At 47.5% G+C, this 26111-nt stretch overlaps 1 protein-coding gene across 3 annotated transcripts in view; it reads left to right on the forward strand.

The window, feature by feature from the left end:
- Positions 1-19325, forward strand: part of LOC137305391 (ER lumen protein-retaining receptor 3) — a 30155-nt gene extending 10830 nt beyond the window's left edge. Inside the window, exons 2-6 of one of the 3 annotated variants that reach the window (XR_010958709.1) lie at positions 774-874; positions 14155-14313; positions 16794-17046; positions 17539-17912; positions 17993-19325. Coding sequence is in view for 1 of the 3 variants with exons in the window: in XM_067974224.1 (XP_067830325.1) it covers positions 774-874; positions 14155-14313; positions 16794-17046; positions 17539-17579 (554 nt within the window). In the remaining 2 variants the exon portion in view is untranslated. Of the gene's footprint in view, positions 1-773; positions 875-14154; positions 14314-16793; positions 17047-17538 lie in introns of all 3 variants that reach the window. The other 2 variants (XR_010958710.1, XM_067974224.1) reach the window with 2 other exon arrangements.
- Positions 19326-26111: the final 6786 nt, after the last annotated feature.

Consider the following 26111-nt stretch of genomic DNA (forward strand, 5'->3'; position numbering starts at 1 on the left):
TCAGATCAGAGAGAGAGAGAGGGAAGGATCAGAGAGAGAGAGAGAGGGAGAGAAGGACCAGAGAGAGAGAGAGAAGGATCAGGGAGAAAGAGAGAGAGAGAGAGAAGTATCAGGGAGAAAGAGAGAGAGAAGGATCAGAGAGAGAGAGAGAGAGAAGGATCAGAGAGAGAGAGAGAGAGAAGGATCAGAGAGAGAAAGATCAGAGAGAGGAGAGAGAGAAGGACCAGAGAGAGAGAGAGAGAGAGGGAGAGAAGGACCAGAGAGGGGGATCAGCGAGAGAGAGAGAGAAGGATCAGGGAGAAGAGAGAGAGAGAGAGAGAAGGATCAGGAGAAAGAGAGAGAGAGAGAGAGAGAGAGAAGGATCAGAGAGAGAGAGAGAGAGAGAAGGATCAGAGAGAGAGAGAGAGAAGGATCAGAGAGAGAAAGATCAGAGAGAGGGAGAGAGAGAAGGACCAGAGAGAGAGAAGGATCAGAGAGGGAGAGGAGAGAAGGATCAGAGAGAGAAGGACCAGAGAGAGGGAGAGAAGGACTAGAGAGAGGGAGAGAAGGACCAGAGAGGGAGAGAGAAGGACCAGACAGAGAGAGAGAGAGAAAGGGGGAGGGGGATAGGAGAGGGAGAGGGAGACCAGAGGGATGGAGAGGCAGGTGTGTTTCGTCTGTCCCCCAGACTGAAATCTCGCTCTGTTGGACCTGTTGCCTGGGTTGGAGGTCTCTTTCCTCTCTGTGAGTCTTGGACGTTGCGTTTCTGATTGTCTTTTGTTTTACTGTGTTAGGTATTTCTGGGAAGAGCCAGCTTCTCTTTGCTGTGGTGTTTACGACCCGATACTTGGATTTATTCACTACGTTTATCTCTGTCTACAACACAACCATGAAGGTAAGACTGTGCATCATTAGGTCTGCACTCAGTTGATATCCACTGAAGGGTGTGGATGCACCAATATATAATTCCGTTAAAGTGCGTGTGCTGGGTGATCAAACCCATCAAAAGGCCTATATTTGGGGTTTTACAAGATTAAAGAAGCCATGATTAATTTGTAGAAACCATAGATTACGAGGATGTTGCCAGGACTGGAGAATTTTAGCTATGAGGAAAGATTGGATAGGCTGGGGTTGTTCACTTTGGAACAGAGGAGGCTGAGGGGAGATTTAATTGAGGTGTATAAAATTATGAGGGGCCGAGATAGAGTGGATAGGAAGGACCTAGTTCCCTTAGCAGAGGGGTCAATAACCAGACGGCATAGATTCAAAGTAATTGGTAGAAGGATTAGATGGGAGCTGAGGAAAAATGTTTTCACCCAGAGGGTGGTGGGGGTCTGGAACTCACTGCCTGAAAGGGTGGTACATTTAAAAAGTACCTGGATGTGCACCTGAAGTGCCGTAACCTGCAGGGCTACGGACCAAGTGCTGGAAAGTGGGATTGGGCTGGGTGGCTCTTTCTTGGCCGGCGCGGACACGATGGGCCGAATGGCCTTCTTCTGTGCTGTATGCAATGGCTAATACTTAAAGAACGTGTGCAGGAATTACAACAATTATTCATTCCTGTCTGGCGCAAAAATAAAACAGGAAAGGTGGCTCAACTGTGGCTTACAAAAGAAATTAGGGATAGTATTAGATCCAAAGAGGAGACATATAAAATTGCCAGAAAAAGCGGCAAGCCTGAGGATTGGGAGCAGTTCAGAATTCAGCAAAGGAGGACAAAGAGATTGATTAAGAGGGGAAAAATAGAGTATGAGAGTAAACTAGCAGGGAACATAAAAACTGACTGTAAAAGCTTCTATAAATATGTCAAGAAAAAGATTAGTGAAGACAAATGTAGGTCCCTTGCAGTCAGAAATGGGGGGAATTAGAATGGGGAACAAAGAAATGGCAGAACAATTAAACACATACTTTGGTTCTGTCTTCACAAAGGCGGACACAAATAACCTCCCAGAAATATTAGGGAACCAAGGGTCTAGAGAGAGGGAGGAACTGAAGGAAACCAGTATTAGTAAAAAAAAATAGTGCTAGGGAAATTAATGGGGCTAAAGGCTGACAAATCCCCAGGGCCTGATAATCTACATCCCAGAGTACTAAAGGAAGTGGCCCTGGAAATAGTGGATGCATTGGTGATCATCTTCCAAAATTCTATAGTCTCTGGAACAGTTCCTACAGATTGGAGGGTGGCAAATGTAACCCCACTATTTAAAAAAGGAGGGAGAGAAAAAACGGAATTACAGACCAGTTAGCCTAACATCAGTAGTGGGGAAAATACTAGAGTCTATTATAAAAGATGTGATAACAGAACACTTGGAAGGCATCAACGGGATTGGACAAAGTCAGCGTGGGTTTATGAAAGGGAAATCATGCTTAACAAATCTACTGGAGTTTTTTTGAGGATGTAACTAGTAGAATAGATAGGGGTGAACCAGTGGATGTGGTGTATTTGGATTTTCAGAAAGCTTTTGATAAAGTCCCACACAAGAGGTTAGTGTGCAAAATTAAAGCACATGGGATTGGGGGGAATATACTGGCATGGATTGAGAATTGGTTGACAGACAGGAAAGAGAGAGTAGGAATAAACGGGTCTTTTTCCAGGTGGCAGGCAGTGACTAGTGAGTACCGCAGGGATCAGTGCTTGGGCCCCAGCTATTCACAATATATATCAATGATTTGGATGAGGGAACTAAATGTAACATTTCCAAGTTTGCAGACGACACAAAGCTGGGGTGGAATGTGAGCTGTGAGGAGGATGCAAAAAGGCTCTAATGTGATTTAGACAAGTTGGGTGAGTGGGAAAGAACATGGCAGATGCAGTATAACGTGGATAAATGTGAGGTTATCCACTTAGGTTATAAAAACAGAAAGGCAGATTATTATCTGAATGGTGATAGTTTGGGAAAAGGGGAGGTGCAACGAGACCTGGGTGTCCTTGTACACCAGTCGCTGAAAGTGAACATTCAGGTGCAGCAAGCAGTTAGGAAGAGAAATGGTATGTTGGCCTTCATTGCAAGAGGATTTGAGTACAGGAGCAGGGATGTCTTACTGCAGTTGTACTGGACCTTGGTGAGACCACATCTGGAGTATTGTGTGCAGTTTTGGTCTCCTTATCTGAGGAAGGATGCCTTGCCATGGAGGGAGTGCAACGAAGGTTTACCAGACTGATTCCTAGGATGGCAGGACTGATGTATGAGGAGAGATTGGGTCGACTCGGCCTATATTCACTAGAGTTCAGAAGAATGAGAGGTGATCTCATCGAAACATATAAAATTCTAACAGGACTAGACAGACTAGATGCAGGGAGGATGTTCCCGATGGCTGGGTAGTCCAGAACCAGGGGTCACAGTCTCAGGATACGGGGTATGCCATTTAGAACCGAGATGAGGAGAAATTTCTTCACTCAGAGGGTGGTGAACCTGTGGAATTCTCTACCACTGAAGGCAGTGGAGGCCAAGTCATTAGATGTATTCAAGAAGGAGATATTTATATTCCTTAATGCTAAAGGGATCAAGAGATATGGGGAAAAAGCGGGAACAGGGTACTGAGTTAGACGATCAGCCATGATCATTTTGAATGGCGGAGCAGGCCCGAAGGGCCGAATGGCCTACTCTTCTCCTATTTTCTATGTTTCTATGTACATTTTCTATGATTCTTCTGTGATTAGCTCACAGTGCTGGGTGCAGTTTGGGCGCTCCATTATAGAAAGGACATTAAGGCCATAGAGAGCGAACTGCGTAGATTTACTAGGATAATTGCCAGCGATGATATCTGTAGTTATGGTCATGGTTGGCAGTGTTCAAAGTAGGAAAGTCACCTGATGGGATGAATCCTCGGTTACTGAGGGAAGGAAGGGTGGAAATTGTGGAGTCTCTGGCCACAATCTTCCAATCCTCCTTAGATACGGGGATGGTGCCAGAGGACTGGAGGATTGCAAATGTTACACCCCTGTTCAAAAAAGGGGAGAGCGATTAACCTGGCAATTACAGGCCAGTCAGTCTAACGTCGGTGGTGGGGAAATTCTAGAGACAATAATCCGGGACATGGGTTAATAAGTGAAAGTCAACATGGATTTGTTAAAGGCAAATCATGTTTGACTGACTTGATTGAGTTCATTGATGAAATAACGGAGAGGGTTGATGAGGGTAGTGTGGTTGATGTTGTGTATATGGACTTCAAAAGGCATTTGATGAAGTGCCACTTAATAGACTTGTTAGCAAAATTAAAGCCCATGGGATTAAAGGGACAGTGGCAGCGGGACACAAAATTGGCTGAGAGACAGAAAGCATAGCGGGGTTACCTTCCAATCCACTGGGACCGTTCTAGAATCTAGGGAATTTTGGAAGATCACAACCAATGCATCCACTATCTCTGCAGCCACCTCTTTTAGAACCCTCGGATGTAGGCCATCAGGTCCAGGGGATTTGTTGGCTTTTAGTCCCATTAATTTCTCCAGTACTTTTTCTTTACTGATATTAATTACTTTAAGTTCCTTACTCTCATTAGGCCCTTGGTTCCCCACTATTTCTGGTATGCTTTTTCTGTCTTCTACTGTGAAGACAGATACAAAATATTTGTTTAATGTCTCTGCCATTTCCTTTTTCCTCATTATAATTTTTCCTGTCTCAGCCTCTAAGGGACCCACTTTTACTTTCGCTAATCTCTTCCTTTTTACATACTTGTAGAAACTCTTTCAATCTGTTTTTATATTTCTTGCTAGTTTACTCTCATATTCTATTTTCTCCCTTTTTAATCAATTTTTTGGTCATCCTTTGCTGGTTTCTAAAACTCTCCCAATCCTCAGGCTTACTACTCTTCTTGGCAACATTATAAGCCTCTTCTTTTAATCTAATACTATCCTTAATTTCTTTAGTTAGTCATGGAAGGATTACTTTTCCTGTGGAGTTTTTATTTCTCGATGGAATGTATGTTCGTTCAGAATTATGAAATATTTCTTTAAATGTTTGCCGTTGTTTATCTACTGTCATACCTGTTAATCTAATTTCCCAATCTACCTTAGCCAACTCGCCCCTCATATCTGTATAATTGGCTTTATTTAAGTTTAAGACTCTAGTTTCTGACTTAAGTACATCACTCTCGAACTCAGTGTGAAATTCTATTATATTACAATCACTCTTCCCCAGAGGATCCCTTACTAAGAGATTGCTAATTAACCTTGTCTCATTACACAAGGCAAGATCTAAAATAACCTGTTCCCTGGTTGGTTCCACAGGGTATTGTTCAAGGAAAGTGTCTTGAATGCTTTCATAGAATCATAGAAAGGTTACAGCACGGAAGGAGGCCATTCAGCCCATCAAGTCCATGCCGGCTCTATGCAAGAGCAATCCAGCTAGTCCCGCTCTCCCGCCCTTTCCCCATAGCCCTGCAAATTTTTTCCTTTCACGTACTTATCCAATTCCCCTTTGAAGGCCATGATTGAATCTGCCTCCACCACTCCCTCAGGCAGTGCATTCCAGATCCTAACCACTCGCTGTGTAAAGAAGTTTTTCCTCATGTCACCTTTGGTTCTTTTGCCAATCACCTTAAATCTATGTCCTCTGGTCCTTGCCCTTCCGCCAATGGGAACAGTTTCTCTCTATCTACTCTGTCCAGACCCTTCATGATTTTGAATACCTCTATCAAATCTCCTCACAACCGTCCCTGTTCCAAGGAGAACAAACCCAGCTTCTCCAGTCTATCCATGTAACTAAAGTCCCTCATCCCTGGAATCATTCCAGTAAATCTCTTCTGCACCCTCTCCAAGGCCTTCACATCTTTCCTAAAGTGCGGTGCCCAGAACTGGACACAACACTCCAGTTGTGGCCGAACCAGTGTTTTCAGTGTTTTATAAAAGTTCTGATGTGGAGATGCCGGTGATGGACTGGGGTTGACAATTGTAAACAATTTTACAACACCAAGTTATAGTCCAGCAATTTTATTTTAAATTCACAAGCTTTCGGAGGCTTCCTCCTTCGTCAGGTTTCACATCATTCACCTGACGAAGGAGGAAGCCTCCGAAAGCTTGTGAATTTAAAATAAAATTGCTGGACTATAACTTGGTGTTGTAAAATTGTTTACAATTATAAAAGTTCATCATGACTTCCATCCTTTTGTACTCTATGCCTCTATTTATAAAGCCCAGGATCCTGTTTGCTTTTTTAACCGTTTTCTCAACCTGCCCTGCCACCTTCAACGATTTGTGCACAGATACCCCCAGATCTCTCTGTTCCTGTACTCCTTTTTAGAGTTGTGCCCTCTAGTTTATATTGCCTCTCCTCGGTCTTTCTACTGAAATGTATCACTTTGCATTTTTCTGCGTTAAATTTCATCTGCCATGTGTCTGCCCATGCCACCAGCCTGTCTATATCCTCTTGAAGTCTATCACTATCCTCCTCACTGTTTACTACCCTTCCAAGCTTTGTGTCATCTGCAAATTTCGAAATTGGACCCTGTACACCAAAGTCCAAGTCATTAATATATATCAAGAAAAGCAGTGGTCCCAGCACCGACCCCTGGGGAACACCATTGTACACCTCCCTCCAGTCCGAAAAACAACTGTTCACCACTACTCTCTGTTTCCTGTCCCTTAGCCAATTCTGTATCCATTCTGCTGCTGCCCCCTTTATTCCATGGGCCGCAATCTTGATAATAAGCTTATCATGCGGCACTTTATCAAATGCCTTTTGAAAGTCCATATACACCACATCAACTGCATTGCCCTCATCTACCCTCTCTGTTACCTCATCAAAAAACTCTATCAGGTTAGTTAAACACGATTTGCCTTTAACAAATTCGTGCTGGCTTTCCCTAATCAATCCACACTCGTCCAAGTGACTCTTAATTTTGTCCCAGATTATCGTTTCTAAAAATTTCCATGAACATGTCCTCCAAACTACTTTTGCCAATTTGATTTGCCCAGTCGATATGAAGATTAAAGTGCCCCACGATTACTGCATTATCTTTGTTATAAGCTCCTATTATTTCATGATTAATACTCTGTCCAACAGTTTAGCTACTGTTCGGGGCCTATAAACTACTCCCACTAGTGTTTGCACATGAAATGTAGTAAAAAATGAGGAGGATAGTAACAGACTTCAGGAGGACAGAGACAGACTGGTGAAATGGGCAGACACATGGCAGATGAAATTTAACGCAGAGAAGTGTGAAGTGATGCATTTTGGTAGGAAGAATGAGGAGAGGCAATATAAACTAAATGGTACAATTTTAAAGGGAGTGCAGGATCAGAGAGACCTGGGGGTGTATGCACGTAAATCTTTGAAGGTGGCAGAACAAGTTGAACAAGACTTGAGCAGCTCCAACAACAATCGATGCTCGATACCATCCAGGACAAAGCAGCCCGCTTGATTGGCACCCCATCCACCACCCTAAACATTTACTCCCTCCACCACCGTGGCTGCAGTGTGTACCGTCTACAGGATGCACAGAATCAGAAACTCACCAAGGCTTCTTCGACAACACCTCCCAAACCTGCCTGGAAGGACAAGGGCAGCAGGCACATGGGAACACCACCACCTTCACGTTTCCCTCCAAGTCACACACCATCCTGACTTCGAAATATATTGCTGTTTCTTCATCGTCGCTGGGTCAAAATCCTGGGACACCCTTCCTAACGGCACTGTGGGAGAACCTTCACCACACGGACTGCAGCGGTTCAAGAAGGCGGCTCACCACCACCTTCTCAAGGGCAATTAGGGATGGGCCATAAATGCCGGCCTCGCCAGTAACACCCTCATCCCATTAATGAATTTTTTTAAAAGGCTGTTAAAAAGGCATACGGGATCCTTGGCTTTATAAATAAGAGGTATAGAGTACAAAAGTTAGGAGGTTATGTTAAATCTTTATAATAAGCACAGCTTAGGTTTCAGCTGGAGTATTGTGTCCAATTCTGGGCACCGCACTTTAGGAAGGATGTCAAGGTCTTGGAGTGGGTGCAGAGGAGATTTACCAGAATGGTACCAGGGATGAGGGACATCAGATATGTGGAGAAGCTGTGGGTATGGTTCTTAATGAATACTTTGCGTCTGTCTTCACAAAGGTGAGGGATGTGCAGAGATTGTAGTTGAGAAGGAGGAGTGTGAAATATTGGATGGGATAAACATAGTGAGAGAGGAAATATTAGGGGGATTAGCATCTTTGAAAGTGGATAAATCAGCAGGCCCGGATGAAATGTGTCCCAGGCTGTAAAGAGAAGCTAGGGAGGAAATAGCGGAGGCTCTGAGCATCATTTTCCAATCCTCACTGGCTACAGGCGTGATGCCAGGGGACTGGAGGACTAACGTTGTACCGTTGTTTAAAAAGGGAGCGAGGGATAGACCGAGTAATTACAGGCCAGTCGGTCTAACCTCGGTGATGGGCAAATTATTGGAAAAAATTCTGAGGGACAGTATTAATTGTCATGTAGAAAGGCACGGATTAATCAAGGACAGTCAGCATGGATTTGTTAAGGGAAGGTCGTGTCTGACTAACTAGATTGAATTTTTTGAGGAGGTAACAAGGAGGGTTGATGAGGGTAGTGTGTTTGATGTAGTCTACATGGATTTTAGCAAGGCTTTTGACAAGGTCCCACAGGGCAGGCTGGTCAAAAAAGTAAAAGCCCATGGGATCCAAGGGAAAGTGGCAAATTGGATCCAAAATTGGCTCAGTGGCAGGAAGCAAAGGGTAATGGTCGATGGGTGTTTTTGTGACTGGAAGGCTGTTTCCAGTGGGGTTCCGCAGGGCTCAGTACCAGGTCCCTTGCTTTTTGTGGTATATATTAGTGATTTAGACTTAAATGTAGGGGGGATGATTAAGAAGTTTGTAGATGATACAAAAATTGGCCATGTGGTTGATAGTGAGGAGGAAAGCTGTAGACTTTAGGAAGATATCAATGGACTGGTCAGGTGGGCAGAAAAGTGGCAAATGGAATTCAATCTGGTGAAGTGTGAGGTAATGCATTTGGGGAGAGCAAACAAGGCAAGGGAATACACAATAAATGAGAGGATACGGAGAGGTGTAGAGGAAGTGAGGGACCTTGGAGTGCATGTCCACAGATCCCTGAAGGTAGCAGGACAGGTAGATAAGGTGGTTAAGAAGGCATACGGGATACTTTCCTTTATTAGTCGAGGCAAAGAATATAAGAGCAGGGAGGCCATGCTAGAACTGTATAAAACACTAGTTAGGCCACAGCTTGAGTACTGTGTATAGTTCTGGTCACCACATTACAGGAAAGATGTGATTGCACTAGAGAGGGTGCAGAGGAGATTTACGAGGATGTTGCCAGGACTGGAGAATTTTAGCTATGAGGGAAGATTGGATAGGCTGGGGTTGTTTACTTTGGAACTGAGGAGGCTGAGGGGAGATTTAATTGAGGTATATAAAATTATGATGGGACTAGATAGGGTGGATAGGGAGGACCTATTTCCCTTAGCAGAGAGGTGAATAACCAGGGGGCATAGATTTAAAGTAATTGGTAGAAGGATTAGAGGGGAGCTGAGGAGAAATGTTTTCAGCCAGAGGGTGGTGGGGGTCTGGAACTCACTGCCTGAGAGGGTGGGAGAGGCAGAAACCCTCAACTCATTTAAAAAATACCTGGATGTGCAGGGCCTACAGGGCTACAGACCAAGTGCTGGAAAGTGGGATTAGGCTGGATGGCTCTTTTTCGGCCGGCACGGACATGATGGGCCGAATGGCGGCTTCCTGTACCGTAAATTTCTATGAATCTATAATTCATTTTTCCCGCAACTCCATGTTTGAATTCCGTCAATCAGGTTTCCGCCCCTGCCACAGTACTGAAACGGCTCTTATCCAAATCACAAATGACATCCCATGTGACTGTGACCGTGGTAAACTATCCCTCCTCATCCTTCTCCACCTGTCTGCAGCCTTTGAGATGATTGACCACACCATCCTCCTCCATCGCCTCTCCTCCATCGTCCAGCTGGGTGGGACTGCGGAGGAGGGGCGATGGAGGAGGATGGTGTGGTTCCATTCTTATCTATCCAGTTGTAGCCAGGGAATTACCTGAAATGGTTTCTCTTCCCACCCCCTCACCGTTACCCCGGAGTCTCCCGAGGATCTACCCTTGGCCGCCTCCTATTTCTCATCCACATGCTGCCCCTCGGCGACATCATCCGAAAACACACTTCAGATTCCACATGTACACTGACAACACCCAGCTCTACCTCACCACCACCTCCCTCCACCCCTCCACTGTCTGATTTGTCACGCTGCTTGTCCGACATCCGCTATTGGATGAACAAAAATTTCCTCCAACTAAATATTGGGAAGACCGAAGCCATTGTCTTTGATCCCCGCCATAAACTCCGTTCCCTCACCACCGACTCCATCCCTCTCCCCGGCCACTGTCTGAGACTGAACCAGACTGTTCGCATCTCAGCGTCCTATTAGACCCTGAGCTGAGCTTCCGACCACATATCCGCTCCATCACCAAGGCTGCCTATCTCCAACTTTGTAACATTGCCCCGTCTCAGCTCATCTACTGCTGAAGCCTTTGTTTACCTCCAGACTGGACTATTCCAATGGTCTCCTGGCCGGCCTCCCATCTTCCACCCTCTGTAAACTTGAGCTCATCCAAAACTCTGCTGCCCGTATCCTAACTCGCATCAAGTCCTGTTCACCCATCACCCCCTGTGCTCACTGACCTACATTGGCTCCCGGTCCGGGAACGCCTCAATTTTAAAATTCTCATGCTTGTTTTCAAATCCCTTCATGGCCTCGTCCCTCCCTATCTCTGTAATCTCCTACAGCCCTGCAATCCTCTGAGATCTCTGCGCTCCTCCAATTCTGGCCTCTTGCGTATCCCCAATTTTCATCACTCCACCATTGGTGGCCGTGCCTTCAGCTGCCTGGGCCCTAAGCTCTGGAATTCCCTCCCTAAACCTCTCCACCTCTCTCTCCTTTTGAGACTCTCCTTAAAACCTCCCTCTTTGACCAAGCTTTTGGTCACCTGTCCTAATATCTCCTTATGTGGCTCGGTGTCAAATTTTGTCTGATAGTAAAACCAGAAAATGCTGGAGAAGCTCAGCAGGTCAGGCAGCATGTGTGGAGAGAGAAACAGAGTTAAAGTTTCAGGTCAATGACCTTTCATCAGAACTGGAAGATGTTGAAAATTTAACAGTTTTTGAGCAAGTTCAGAGTCAGGGAAAGGGGAGGGGAGGAAATAACAAAAGGGAAGATCTGCGATAGGGTAGAGGGCAGGAGTGATTAAATGACAAAAGGGATGAGGGTGCAAGGCAGGGAAGGTGGTAATGGGACAGGTTAAGAAACAAAAGATTGATCAGGAGTAGCTGTAAATGGCAGCAGCAGAACCATTATCAGCATTAGCTGACAGAAAAAATGGTAGCAGTGGTTCTGATCTGAAGTTATTGAAATCAATGTTGAGTCCAGAAGGTTGTAAAGTACCTAAATGAAAGATGAGGGGCTGTTCCAATGAAGCTCAATGGAAGTGTGAGGAACAGAGGATAGAGAGGTCAGAGTGGGAGTGGGAAGGGGAATTAAAATGGTAACCGACCGGCAGGTCAGGGTCACACTCACGGACAGAGCGGAGGTGTCCAGCAAAGCGATCACCCAGTCTGCATTTGGTCTCCCCAATGTAGAGGAGACTGCATTGTGTGCAGCAGATACAGTATACTAAATTGAAAGAAGTAAACCGCTGTTTCACCTGAAAGGAGTGTTTGGGGCCCTGGATGGTGGGAAGGGAGGCGATGAAGGGGCAGGTGTTGCATCTCCTGCGCTCGCATGGGAAGGTGCCGTGGGGAGGAGAGCAGGTGTTGGGGGTGATGGAAGAGTGGACTAGAATGTCGTGGAGGGAGTAATCCCTTCGGAATGCTGAAAGGGGAAGGGAAGATGTGTTTGGTGGTGGGATCACGCTGGAGGTAGCAGAAATGGCAGAGAATGATATGTTGAATGTGGAGGCTGGTGGGGTGGAAGGTGAGGACAAGGGGGACCCTATCATGATTCTGGGAGGGAAGGGGTGAGGGCAGAAGTGCGGGAAATAGAACAGATACGATTGAGGGCCCTGTCAACTACAGTTCCTCAGTTGAGGAAAAAGGAAGACATATCAGAGATATGATGACCTGGAATGCACTGCCTGAGCAGGTGGTGGAAGTAGATTCAGTAGCTTTCAAAAGGGAATTGTCTGATATCACTCCTGTGAAGCACCTTGGGATGTTTTACTACGTTAAAGTCGCTATATAAATGCAAGTAGTTGTTGTTAAAGTGAGGCGGGTGATGGTATGGGTATCCAGTTCCCTTTTGAAAGTTATTATTGAATCTGTTTCCACCGCCCTTTCAGGCAGCACATTCCAGATCAAAACAACTCGCTGTGTAAAAAAATTTCTCCTCGTCTCCGCACTGGCTTTTTTGCCAATTATTTTAAATCTGTGTCCTCTGGTTACTGACCCTTCTGCCACTGGAAACAGTTTCTCCTTATTTACTCTATCAAAACCCTTCATGATTTTGAACACCGCTATCAAATCTCCCCTTAACCTTCTCTGCTCTAAGGAGAACAATCACAGCTTCTCCGGTCTCTCCACATAACTGAAGTTCCTCATCCCTGGAACCATTCCAGTAAATCTCCTTTACACCCTCTCCAAGGCCTTGACATCCTTCCTAAAGTGCCCAGAATTGAACACAATACTCCAGCTGGAGCCTAACCAGTGTTTTATAAAGGTTTAGCATAACTTCTTTTTGTACTCTATGCCAGGATCCTATAAGTTTTTTTGACAGCTTTATCAACTTGTCCTGCCACCTTTTAAGGATTTGCATATGTATATCCCCAGGGCTCTGCTCCACACTCCCTTTAATTTTGTAAGATTAAGTTACTATTGCCTCTCATTTTTCCTTCCAAAATGCATCACTTCACATTTCTTTGTATTAAATTTCATCTGCCATGTGTCTGCCCATTTCACCAATCTGTCTCTGTCCTCCTGAAGTCTGTTACTATCCTCCTCACTGTTTACTACATTTCCAAGCTTTGTGTCATCTACAAACTTTGAAATTATACCCTCTATACCCAAGTCCATATCATTAATATATGTCAAAAAGAGCAGTGGTCCTAATACTGACCCCTGGGGACCACCATTGTACACTTCCCTCCAGTCTGATAAACAACCGTTCACCACTACTCTCTGCTTTCTGTCTCTCAGCCAACTTTGTATCCATGCTGCCACTGTCCCTTTAATCCCATAGGCTTAAATTTTACTAACAAGTCTATTATGTGGTACTTTATCAAACGCCACCTGAAAGTCCATATACACAACATCAACTGCACTATCCTCATCAACCGTCTCCGTTATTTAATTGAAGAACTCAATCAAGTTTGTCAGACATGATTTGCCTTTAACAAATCCATGTTGACTGTCATTTATTAACCCTTGTTCTTCCAAGTGATAATTAATTTTGTCCCAGATTCTGGTCTCTAGAAGTTTCCCCACCACTGACGTCAGGCTGACTGGCCTGTAATTGTCGGGTTTACCCCTCTCCCCTTTTTTGAGCAGGGGTGTAACATTTGCAATCCTCCAGTCCTCCGGCACCACTCCCGTATCTAAGGAGGATTGGAAGATTGTGGCCAGAGCCTCCGCAATTTCCACCCTTCCTTCCCTCAGTAACCGAGGATTCATCCCATCCGGACCGGGTGACTTTTCCACTTTGAGTACTGCCAGCTGTTTTAGTTGTGGATTAAGTTCCCAGGGAAGGACATTGAAGTGGAAAGTGGAAATGGAGTCAAGAGATAATGAGAAGTGCGTCTGTTGAGAGAAGGGACTGAAGGGTATGGTCCTGAGCAGACTGGCTCCCCCCAAAGGGCGAGGGATCCTCACGGAAAGCAGGGGTGCCAATTACAAAGCGCTACGGAACCATTCAGGAGGCATCAGGAAACCCGCCAGTATCCCATATGGCCAGTCCACCATGGACATGGAGAGTAAGGAATGGGATTGTGGGACTCTTTTTTTGTTCCTAACATTTCTGGTTTTGTGTTTTGGGGAGGGCTGGGATTATTAAACGGTACCTGCCAGGGACACAATCAGCTGAGGAACAGCCTCATCCACCACCTGTCCCAGAGTGAGCACATCTAAAACCACCCATACATCCCCCAGAGTTTTGTTGTCTGGTATATCGTTTACTGTTGCATTTACTCTGTTTTAAACCCCTTTTGTTTTCCAGGTCATTTTCCTGTTCTGTGCCTATGTAACCATCTACCTGATCTACATAAAGTATAGCTCGACCTTTGACCGAGACAATGACACCTTCCGAGTTGAGTTTATCCTGGTCCCTGTTGCCGGTCTCTCCTTCCTCGTCAATCATGACTACGCTCCACTAGAGGTGAGGCCTGTTCAAACGGTCCATTTTGAGGAGTCTGTTGGGGAACATGTCGGCCCGTAGTGTGGACTCAATTCTGATGCCTGAGGGCACTGATACTCGCAGCTGGTCGGGAGCTGGATTGTGATGTGTGTCTCTCTCGGGGAGCTGGGCCCGAGGATAGACACTGTCCAGTTCTTGTCCTCAAAGATCCATCAACTGCACAGAATTCCTTATAAAGTCTCAGACTTGTTCCCCAGTTCTTGCCCCTCCTTCAAAGTGGTAACTTGTTTAGGTACAGTTCCACAGGCATCAACCCCCCCCTCCTAACAGTGGGTACAGTAGAGAAAATGTTTCCACTTTTGGGGGAGACCAGAACTAGGGGGCCATAAATATAAAATAAATCCAATAGGGAATTCAGGAGAAACTTCTTTACCCAGAGAGTGGTGAGAATGTGGAACTCGCTCCCACAAGGAGTAGTTGAGGAGAATAGTGTAGATTAATTTAAGGGGAAGCTCGATAAACACATGAGGGAGAAAGGAATAGAAGGATATGCTGATAGGGTGAGATGAAGAAGGGAGGGAGGAGACTCGTGTGGAGCATAAACACCTGCATAGACCTTTGGGCCAAATGGCCTGATTCTGTGCTGTACGTTCTTTGTAATTCCACAGACACCAACTGCCCTCTTCCCCCTTAGGTACAGTTCCATGGGCACTAGCTGCCCTCTCCCCCCACCGTGGGTACAGTTACATGGGCACTAGCTGCCCTCTTCCCCCTTAGGTACAGTTCCATGGGCACTAGCTGCCCTCTCCCCCCACCGTGGGTACAGTTACATGGGCACTAGCTGCCCTCTTCCCCCTTAGGTACAGTTCCATGGGCACTAGCTGCCCTCTTCCCCCCCCCCTTGGGTACAGTTCCATGGGCACTAGCTGCCCTCCCCCCCCGGGGGTACAGTTACATGGGCACTAGCTGCCCTCCCCCCTGGGGGTACAGTTACATGGGCACTAGCTGCCCTCTCCCCCCCCCGTGGGTACTGTTCCATGGGCACTAGCTGCCCTCCCCCCCGGGGGTACAGTTACATGGGCACTAGCTGCCCTCTCCCCCCCGGGGGTACAGTTCCATGGGCACTAGCTGCCCTCCCCCCCGGGGGTACTGTTCCATGGGCACTAGCTGCCCTCCCCCCCGGGGGTACAGTTAAATGGGCACTAGCTTGCCCTAGTGGTAGCACTGATGTCATGGATAATGGTCAGAACTTGAAGTGGTCTTGGGTAAGACAGTGGAGACAAAAGTCCTGGGATTATAAGTGTGAGCACAGGTTAAACAATGTCCCCCCTCTGTACCCACCTTGTGATTGTGTCAATGGAAGAAGGAGTGTGAAACATTTGAGACCTTTGCTGGTGGATTGTTACAGTGAAGCAGCCTCTGGAACCTCCAGTGGAGTGTTTTTTCTGCTTGCCCAACATCCAGTCTTGGGTAAGATGCAATTTCCACCAGCGAAACATTGGGAAGCCCAAAGCCATTGTCTTCAGCCCTGCCACAGTTTCCATACCCTGACCCCCACTGTTCACAACTTCAGTGTTTTGACTCTGAGCTGAGTTTCTGATTTTATATCACAAAGACCACCTACTTCCACCTCCATAACATTGTTTGCCTCAGCTCATCTGCTGCGGGAACCCTCATTTATGCTTTTGTCACCTCCAGACTCAATTATTCCAATCTTCTCCTGGCTGGCCTCCCATCTTCCACCCTCTGTAAACTCTGCTGCTTGTGTCCTATCCTGCACCAAGTCCTGCTCACCCATCACCCTGTGCTGATCTCATTGGCTCTCAGTCCCCCTATAGGGTTGTGAACTCTGGTTGGACGTATTCCTGGAGGTTTCATCACATGACCTTCCACCTACACCTGCCCCGCCCCCACACTCTCATCATTGGTCGCCCAACATATCAATCCTCCCTGTTCAAAGAAAATGAAAAACACATAATTTTTTTAATGCCCCTATAATATTTCTCTCGGGTTGTTCACAGCAGTGTCCAGATTAATCTTTAATTCCTGGCAACTTGAGGACAGTCCCGAGGGTTAGCGACCTTAGTCCCCCAACACCTCAATTTTAAAATTCTCATCCTTTGCGTTCAAATCCCTCCGTGGCCTCGCCCCTCCCAACCTCTAACTTCCTCCAGTTCCACAACCACCTTCTGAATTTTCCATTCCCACGGCTCCATTGTCTTGTCAACCCTTCATCCATCCCTTCCTCTGGGTCACCATTGGTGGCCGTGCCTCTGGCTGCCTGGGCCTCATGCTCTGGAATTCCCTCTTCCTCCATTTCCCTCTAAGATCTTTTGGTCGCCTCTCCTGATGTCTCCTTCTTTGGTTATTGTGACCATTTTCTCCTTATGCCTCTGTGAAGTGCCCATCAGATGGTTCTTGACATTTCCTACATATTTGGCAGTTGGATTTTTTCCAGTTTTCCGGTTTGGTTCAGGCCCTTCTCTCTCTTTATTTTTCAGATTTTTTGGACGTTCTCCATTTACCTGGAATCGGTCGCCATATTGCCACAGCTCTTTATGATCACCAAAACCGGCGAGGCTGAGACCATCACCACTCATTACCTGTTCTTCCTGGGCGTTTACCGCGCACTCTATCTCGCCAACTGGATCTGGCGCTACCACACGGAAGGGTTCTTCGATCAGATTGCAGTGGTGTCTGGTGTTGTGCAGACCATCTTTTACTGCGACTTCTTCTACCTCTACATCACTAAAGGTGGGCGCCCCTCACCCCTGCGGGCGGGCGCCCCTCACCACTGCGGGCGGGCGCCCCTCACCCCTATGGGTTTTGCTTGAATGGCCTGTCTTGTTGTCAGGTGGGGTGAGATTTCTGCCTGAAAACGGCAATTGTTGAAGCATCCTTCTCACCAGAGCACAGTGAGTCAGGGAGGGAAAAACTCAGCCAGTTATTCTCCCTCCCCTCCCCCCCCCCAGAGAGCACGTCCCGTTTGGTGATTGCTGAGCTGGAACGACTGCCAGGGAGGGAGTGAAGAGGAAACATAAAAATGGGAGGGGGCAGGTTCACCACCAAGACACAGCAGAGGAGGGAGGCCAAGTCCATGTCGGGTTTGGATCTGGGTGGGCTGAGAGATGGTGTTGGTGTGACTGGGCCTCTGTGGGAACAGATGGCAGCAGAACAGTGAGCCTGCGATTGGGCCTTTATTTCCTGCCCCGGCTGAAATGTCTTCTGTATTTTTTTATTCCTCAGTGCTGAAAGGAAAAAATTTGGGGCTTCCGTTACCCGTCTGAGAACAGCGTCGCCTAGCAACACGCCACATTGCACAAGTACGAGATGTACAAGTCAAAGATGAGAAACAGAAGCATTTAATGGAATGGAATTTAAATATCATGAGCAGAGCTGGTGACAGGATAGTGTCGATGCTCAATTGGCATTAATCTTTAACTGTGACAATTCTTCTAACTGTCAACGTATGGAAAGCTCAAACTGCAAAGCACACAAACTAGGCCCAGTCCCGCCCACCTGAAGCAGACCCTGGCCCCGGCCCAGGCCCAGTCCCGCCCACCTGAAGCAGGCCCAGGCCCAGGCCCAGGCCCAGTCCCGCCCACCTGAAGCAGGCCCAGGCCCAGGCCCAGTCCCGCCCACCTGAAGCAGGCCCAGGCCCAGTCCCGCCCACCTGAAGCAGGGCCCGGCCCCGGCCCAGGCCCAGTCCCTCCCACCTGAAGCAGGTCCAGTCCCAGTCCCGAGGTTTTCCCATAGAGCAGAACATCGAACAATATAAAGCCTGACTCACATTGGTCAAATTTCACTTTTAATTACGTGCCCTCAAACCACCATGTGACTAACCCAGTGAGATTCTGTCTCACAGTGAAGGCCTCAACAGCGGCCATTGCCTCAGGAACACCAGAAACAAAATGTCCCAATTGCCCACCTTTTCATAAATTAAACCCACCTCCCAAGTTTTCCCCCCCCTCCTTCCTTCTCTCCCTCATCCCCTCTCCCTCCCCCCAAGGTCTCCCTGTCTCCTTCCCTCTCTCCCCCCAAGGTCTCCCTCCCTCTCTCCCTCCCTCCCTCTTGCCCCCCAAGGTCTCCCTCCCTCTCTCCCTCCCTCCCTCTCTCCCCCCAAGGTCTCCCTCCCTCACTCCCTCTCTCCCCCCCCCCCCCCCCACCCCAGGTCTCCCCCTCTGCCTCCTTCCCTCCCTGCTTCCCTCCCTCCCTCCCCAGGGTCGGTTCCTCCAGGGTCTCCCGCCCACCCTCTCTCCCCACAAGGTTTCCCTCCCTCTCTCCCTCCCTCTCTCCCTCCCTCCCTCTCGCCCCCCAAGGTCTCCCTCCCTCTCCCTCTCCCTCTCTCTCTCCCCCCAAGGTCTCCCTCCCTCCCTCTCACCAACGATAAATACTTGAAGGGGAAAAATTTGCAGGGCTATGGGGGGCGGGGGGAAGAGCAGGGGGAGTGGGACGAATTGGATAGCTCTTTCAAAGAGCCAGCATAGACGCAATGGGCCAAATGGCCGCCTCCTGCACTCTATCATTCTATCCTCACTGGCGAAACACGGTCCATTATTCCTTTATCCTGTGCACTCCATTGCCCTCCACTGGTATTTTATTCCATGTTATTTACCCTTTCAGTATGAAATTTTTTCCCGCCTTCCCTTCTGACCCCGAACTTCCTCATTTTTGCCTCTGCTCCCCTGGGATTGGAACCTGACCCAGGAAACTCTATCACTTTTGTCAATTTTGAAAACTTCACTGATGTCACCCTGCAGGGAGATCATAACCTCTGTAAGCCCCCAGTAGGATGCTGCCCCTTGCCTGTTGCACTGTGCGAGACTGGGTGTCCCGGGACATTGGTGCGGCCCCAGCCTGCCATGGGCCAAAGCCATGGCTGGAAGCAGTTTTACTCCATTCTGAAGTCCGTATATTCGCCCGACGGTGAAGAGGAGCGAGTCAGGGAGCAGGACACGGACCTCATCTCTGCTTTGTGCATCCGTCACTGTTCAGTACTCTTTTTATATCAATTATACTTTGTAAAAACGTCAGTAACCTTCATTTTACTCGCTGAAATGTTCACCCACAACCCAGGCACTGGGAGTTAATTTTCTGATAATGTCAATATGGCTCGGTTACCACGGTTACCTAGTGAGCCCTTCATTCAGTTACCTCCCTCTGAAAAGGCCAAACCGGACAGTGTGAGGATTGGGGGTGGGCGGGGGAGGAGGGTGGGTGAGCGGGGGAGGGGAGTGGCTGGGTGGGACGGGGAGGGCAGAGGGCAGTGGGCAGGGGGGGATTCATAAGAACATAAGAAATAGGAGCAGGAGTCGACCATACAGCCCCTCGAGCCTGCTCCGCCATTCAATCAGATCACGGCTGATCTTCTACCTCAACTCCACTTTCCCGCCCGATCCCCATATCCCTTGATTCCCCTAGAGTCCAAAAATCTGCATCTCAGCCTTGAATATTCTCAATGACGGAGCATCCACAGCCCTCTGGGGTTGAGAATTCCAAAGATTCACAACCCTCTGATGAAGAAATTCTTCCTCATCTCAGTTCTAAATGTCCAACCCCTTATCCTGTGACAATGCCCCCTAGTTCTAGACTCTCCAGTCAGGGGAAACAGCCTCTCAGCATCTACCCTGTCAAGGCCCTTCAGACTCATAGATGTTTCAATGAGATCACCTCTCATTCTACTAAACTCCAGAGAGTATAGGCCCATAAAAAAATACTCTGCTTTTCTGTTCCCTGGGACGAGTGGATTGGCCGTGACCCCTGTGTGGTTCAGGATTGACCTCACCTTGCACCATGTGACCCCACGAGGACAGCAGGATCCCATGGGGCGGGGTCGGTTCAGGCCTTCCCCACAACTTGGTTTTACTGTGAGATTCTGGACTGGGTGAAGTTGCTGTAAACCCAGCCCCAGTGCCCTAATCCTCCACAGGCTGAGCCACTATAGCACACAACAGGGTGGGGCCTCTTTACACTATTGTTTATGACATGTATGGATTGTACGTTGTACTCTGCGTGAGACGTGGCTCCCGCCCCATTTCTGCTGCAGTGTCGGAGGGGCAGTACTGAGGGAGTGCTGCACTGTCGGAGGGACAGTACTGAGGGAGTGCTGCACTGTCGGAGGGACAGTACTGAGGGAGTGCTGCACTGTCGGAGGGGCAGTATTGAGGGAGTGCTGCACTGTCGGAGGGGCAGTACAGAGGGAGTGCTGCACTGTCGGAGGGGCAGTACTGAGGGAGTGCTGCACTGTCGGAGGGGCAGTACTGAGGGAGCGCTGCACTGTCGGAGGGGCAGTACTGAGGGAGCGCTGCACTGTCGGAGGGGCGGTACTGAGGGAGCGCTGCACTGTCGGAGGGGCGGTACTGAGGGAGCGCTGCACTGTCGGAGGGGCGGTACTGAGGGAGCGCTGCACTGTCGGAGGGGCGGTACTGAGGGAGCGCTGCACTGTCGGAGGGGCGGTACTGAGGGATCGCTGCACTGTCGGAGGGGCGGTACTGAGGGAGTGCCGCACTGTCGGAGGGGCGGTACTGAGGGAGCGCCGCACTGTCGGAGGGGCAGTACTGAGGGAGCGCCGCACTGTCGGAGGGTCAGTACTGAGGGAGCGCCGCACTGTCGGAGGGGCAGTACTGAGGGAGCGCCGCACTGTCGGAGGGGCAGTACTGAGGGAGCGCCGCACTGTCGGAGGGGCAGTACTGAGGGAGCGCCGCACTGTCGGAGGGGCAGTACTGAGGGAGCGTCGCACTGTCGGAGGGGCAGTACTGAGGGAGCGCCGCACTGTCGGAGGGGCAGTACTGAGGGAGCGCCGCACTGTCGGAGGGGCAGTACTGAGGGAGCGCTGCACTGTCAGAGGTGCCGTCTTTCGGACGAGACGATAAACCGAGGTCCCGTCTGCGCTCCTAAGGTGAACGTAAAAGATCCCATGGCACTGGGTTGAGCTACGAAATAAAAAAGGGGCAGTCACACTACTAGGAGTGTACTACAGACCCCCGAATAGCGAAAGGGAGATAGAAGAACAAATATGTAGGCAAATTTCTGAGTGCTAAAATAAGAGGGCAATAACAGTCAGGGTCTTCAACAACCCGAACATCAACTGGGATTCAAACAGTGTGAGGGGCACAGAGGGTGCAAAATTCTTGATCGGTGTCCAGCAGAACTTTTTTAGCCAGTACGTGACAAGCCCAACAAGAGGGGATGCAATTCTAGATTTAGTCCTGGGAAATGAAGATGGGCAAGTGGGTGAAGTGACAGTGGGTGACCATATTGGGGATAGTGACCACAATTCAGTTAGTTTTAGTATTATTATGGAAAAGGACAGAATTAAATCAGGAATAAACGTTTTAAATTGGGGGAAGGCAAATCTTACAGAACTAAAGTGATTTGGCAGAAGTGGACTGGACACAACTACTTGAGGAGAAATCAGTGGCAAGCCAGTGGGAGGCACTAAAAAGTGAAATTCTACGGGTACAATGCAGACACGTCTCCTCAAAGAGAAAGGGTGGCACTGCCAAATTTAGAGCCTTCTGATTGTCTAGAAGTATACGGGGCTAGATAAAGCAGAAAAAGAAAGCTTATGACTGTCACAGAAAACTAAATACTGCAGAAAGCCTAGGGGAGTATAGAAAGTACAGGGATGATGCAAAAAAGGAAATAAGGAAAGCAAAGAGAGGGCATGAAAAAATATTAGCTAGTAAGATTAAATAAAACCCAAAGATGTTTTATCAGTACATCAAGAACAAGAGGATAGCTAAGGAAAAGGTGGGACCTATCAGGGATGATAAGGGTAACTTGTGTGTAGAAGCAGAGGATGTGGGTAATTTTAAATGAATATTTTGTCTCCGTATTCACAAAGGAGAGGGATGATCCGGACATAGTAGTTAAAGAGGAGAGGTGTGAAATATTGGATAAAGTAAACATAACGAGAGAGGAAGTACTAGAGGGACTGGAATCCTTGAAAGTTGATAAGTCACCAGGGCCGGATGGATTGTTTCCTAGGCTATTGAAGGAAGCCAGGGAGGAAATAGCGGATACTCTGAGGATCATTTTCCAATCCTCACTCGATACAGGGGAGGTACCGGAGGACTGGAAGACTGCAAACATAGTACCATTGTTTAAAAAGGGTACGAGGGAAAGGCCGAACAATTATAGGCCGGTCAGTCTTACCTCGGTGGTGGGCAAACTATTAGAATCAACACTGAGAGATAGGATAAACTGTCACTTGGAAAGGCATGGTTTAATCAGGGATAGTCAGCATGGATTTGTTCAGGGAGGGTCACGCCTTACAAATCTGATTGAATTCTTTGACAGTAAACTAGCAGGGAACATAAAAACTGACTGTAAAAGCTTCTATAAATATGTCAAGAGAAAAAGATTAGTGAAGACAAATGCAAGTCCCTTACAGTCAGAAATGGGGGAAATTATAATTGGGAACAAAGAAATGCCAGAATAATTAAACACATACTTTGGTTCTCTCCTCACAAAGGAGAACAGTTGCTACAGATTGGAGGGTGGCAAATGTAACCCCATTATTTAAAAAAGGAGTGAGAGAAAAAACAGGGATTTACAGACCAGTTAGCCTAACATCAGTAGTGGGGAAAATGCTAGAGTCTTTTATAAAGGATGTGATAACAGAACACTTGGAAGGCATCAACGGGATTGGACAAAGTCAGCGTGGGTTTATGAAAGGGAAATCATGCTTAACAAATCTACTGGAGTTTTTTGAGAATGTAACTAGTAGAATAGAAAAGGGTGAACCAGTGGATGTGGTGTATTTGGATTTTCAGAAGGCTTTTGATGAGGTCCCACACAAGAGGTTAGTGTGCAAAATTAAAGCACATGGGATTGGGGGGAATATACTGACATGGATTTAAAATTGGTTGACAGACAGGAAACAGAGAGTAGGAATAAACAGGTCTTTTTCCGGGTGGCAGGCAGTGACTAGTGGGGTACCGCAGGGATCAGTGCTTGGGCCCCAGCTATTCACAATATATATCAATGATTTGGATGAGGGAACTAAATGTAACATTTCCAAGTTTGCAGACGACACAAAGCTGGGGTGGAATGTGAGCTGTGAGGAGGATGCAAAGAGGCTCTAATGTGATTTAGACAAGTTGGGTGAGTGGGCAAGAACATGGCAGATGCAGTATAATGTGGATAAATGTGAGGTTATCCACTTTGGTTGTAAAAACAGAAAGACAGATTATCTGAATGGTGATAGTTTGGGAAAAGGGGAGGTGCAACGAGACCTGGGTGTCCTTGTACACCAGTCGCTGAAAGCGAGCAGTCAGGTGCAGCAAGCAGTTAGGAAGGCGAATGGTATGTTGGCCTTCATTGCAAGAGGATTTGAGTACAAGAGCAGGGATGTCTTACTGCAGTTATACAGGGCCTTAGTGAGACCACATCTGGAGTATTGTGTGCAGTTTTGGACTCCTTATCTGAGGAAGGATGTCCTTGCCATGGAGGGAGTGCAACGAAGGTTTACCAGACTGATTCCTGGGATGGCAGGACTGACGTATGAGGAGAGATTGGGTCGACTAGGCCTATATTCACTAGAGTTCAGAAGAATGAGAGGTGATCTCATCGAAACATATAAAATTCTAACAGGACTAGACAGACTAGATGCAGGGAGGATGTTCCCATGGCTGGGGAGTCCAGAACCAGGGGTCACAGTCTCAGGATACGGGGTATGCCATTTAGAACCGAGATGAGGAGAAATTTCTTCACTCAGAGGGTGGTGAACCTGTGGAATTCTCTACCACAGAAGGCGGTGGAGGCCAAGTCATTAAATATATTCAAGAAGGAGATAGATATATTTCTTAATGCTAAAGGGATCAAGGGATATGGGGAAAAAGCGGGAACAGGGTACTGAGTTAGACGATCAGCCATGATCATTTTGAATGGTGGAGAAGGGCCGAATGGCCTACTCTTGCTCCTATTTTCTATGTTTCAGTGTTTAAGTGACAAGGAGGATTGATGAGGGTAGTGCAGTGGATGTTGTCTACATGGATTTTGGTAAGGCATTTGACAAGGTCCCACATGGCAGACTGGTCAGAAAGGTAAAAGCCCATGGGATACAGGGAAATGTGGCGAATTGGATCCAAAATTAGCTCAGTAACAGGAAACAAAGGGTAAAAGTCGATGGATGTCTTTGCGAATGGAAATCCGTTTCCAGTGGTGGGCCACAGGGCTCAGTGTTGGGTCCCTTGCTGTTTGTGGCATATATTAATGATTTGGACTTGAATGTAGGGGGCATGATTGGCAAATTTGTAGATGACACAAAAATTGGTCTTGTAGTTGAGAGTGAAGAGGATAGTTGTAGACTCCAAGAAGATATCAATGGGTTGGTTGAATGGGCAGAAAAGTGGCAAATGGAGTTCAACCCGGAGAAGTGTGAGGTAATGCACTTAGGGAGGGCAAACAGTAAAAGGGAATACGCAGTAAACAGGAATATATTGAGAGGGGTAGAGGAAGTGAGAGACCTTGGAGTGCACGTGCACAGGTCCCTGAAGGTGGCAGCACAGGTAGATAAGGTTGTGAAGAAGGCATACGGAATGCTCTCCGTTATTAGCCGAGGTATAGAATACAAAAGCAGGGATGTAATGATGGAACTGTATAAAATGCTGGTAAGGCCACAGCTGGAGTATTGTGCACAGTTCTGGTCACCACATTACAGGAAGGACGTAATTGCTCTGGAGAGAGTGCAGAGAAGATTTACAAAAATGTTGCCAGGGCTTGAAAATTGCAGCAAAGAGGAGAGATTGGATAGACTGGGGTTATTTTCCTTGGAGCAGAGGAGGCTGAGGGGAGACTTGATTGAGGTGTGCAAAATTATGAGGGGCCCAGATAGAGTAGACAGGAAGTACCTGTTTCCCCTAGCGGAGAGTTCAAGAACTAGAGGACATAGATTTAAGCTGATTGGCGGAAGGATTAGAGGGGACATGAGGAAAAACTTTTTTACCCAGAGGGTGGTGGGTGTATGGAATGCGCTGCCCGAATTGGTGGTAGAGGCAGGGACCCTCAACTCTTTTTAAAAATATCTGGACCTGCACCTAAAGTACTGTAAGCTGCAGGGCGACGGACCGGGTGCTGGAAGGTGGGATTAGAATGGGCACCTGGTTGTTCTTCGAGCCGGCACGGACACGATGGGCTGAATGGCCCCCTTCTGTGCTGTATCTTTTCTATGGTTCTATGGGTCTACTATTTTGAAGACTACCAGGGGAGTTCTCTCCGATGTCCTGGCCAATATTCATCCGTCAACTGACATCACTAAAAACAGATTATCTGGTCATTTATCTCATTGCTGTTTGTGGGATCTTGCTGTGTGTAAATGGGCTACTGCGTTTCCCTATTACAACAGTAACTACACTTCATATGTACATGTGAACATACGAATCAAGAGCAGAAGTAGGCCATTTGGCCCCTCGAGCCTGCTCTGCCATTTGATAAGATCATGGTCGATCTGATTGTGATCTCAACCCTACTTTCCCGTCTACCTACTATAATATTTGACTCCCTTGTTAATCAGGAATCTATCTAACTCAACCTTAAAAATATTCAGTGACCCTGCCTCCCCCGCTCTCTGGGGAAGGGAGTTCCACAGACTCACGACCCTCAGAGAAAAAACTTCTCCTCATCTCCGTCTTAAATGGGAGACCCCTTATTTTTAAACTGTGGCCCCTAGTTCTAGTCTCTCCCACAAGGGGAAACATCCTCTCAGCATCTACCCCTTCGAGTCCCCTCAGGATCTTATATGTTTCAATAAGATCACCTCTCATTCTTCTAAACTCCAGTGTATACAGGCCCAACTTGTCCAACCTTTCCTCATA

This window comes from Heptranchias perlo, chromosome 40 (assembly GCF_035084215.1).
Source record: "Heptranchias perlo isolate sHepPer1 chromosome 40, sHepPer1.hap1, whole genome shotgun sequence".
In the NCBI taxonomy this organism is placed as follows: domain Eukaryota; kingdom Metazoa; phylum Chordata; class Chondrichthyes; order Hexanchiformes; family Hexanchidae; genus Heptranchias; species Heptranchias perlo.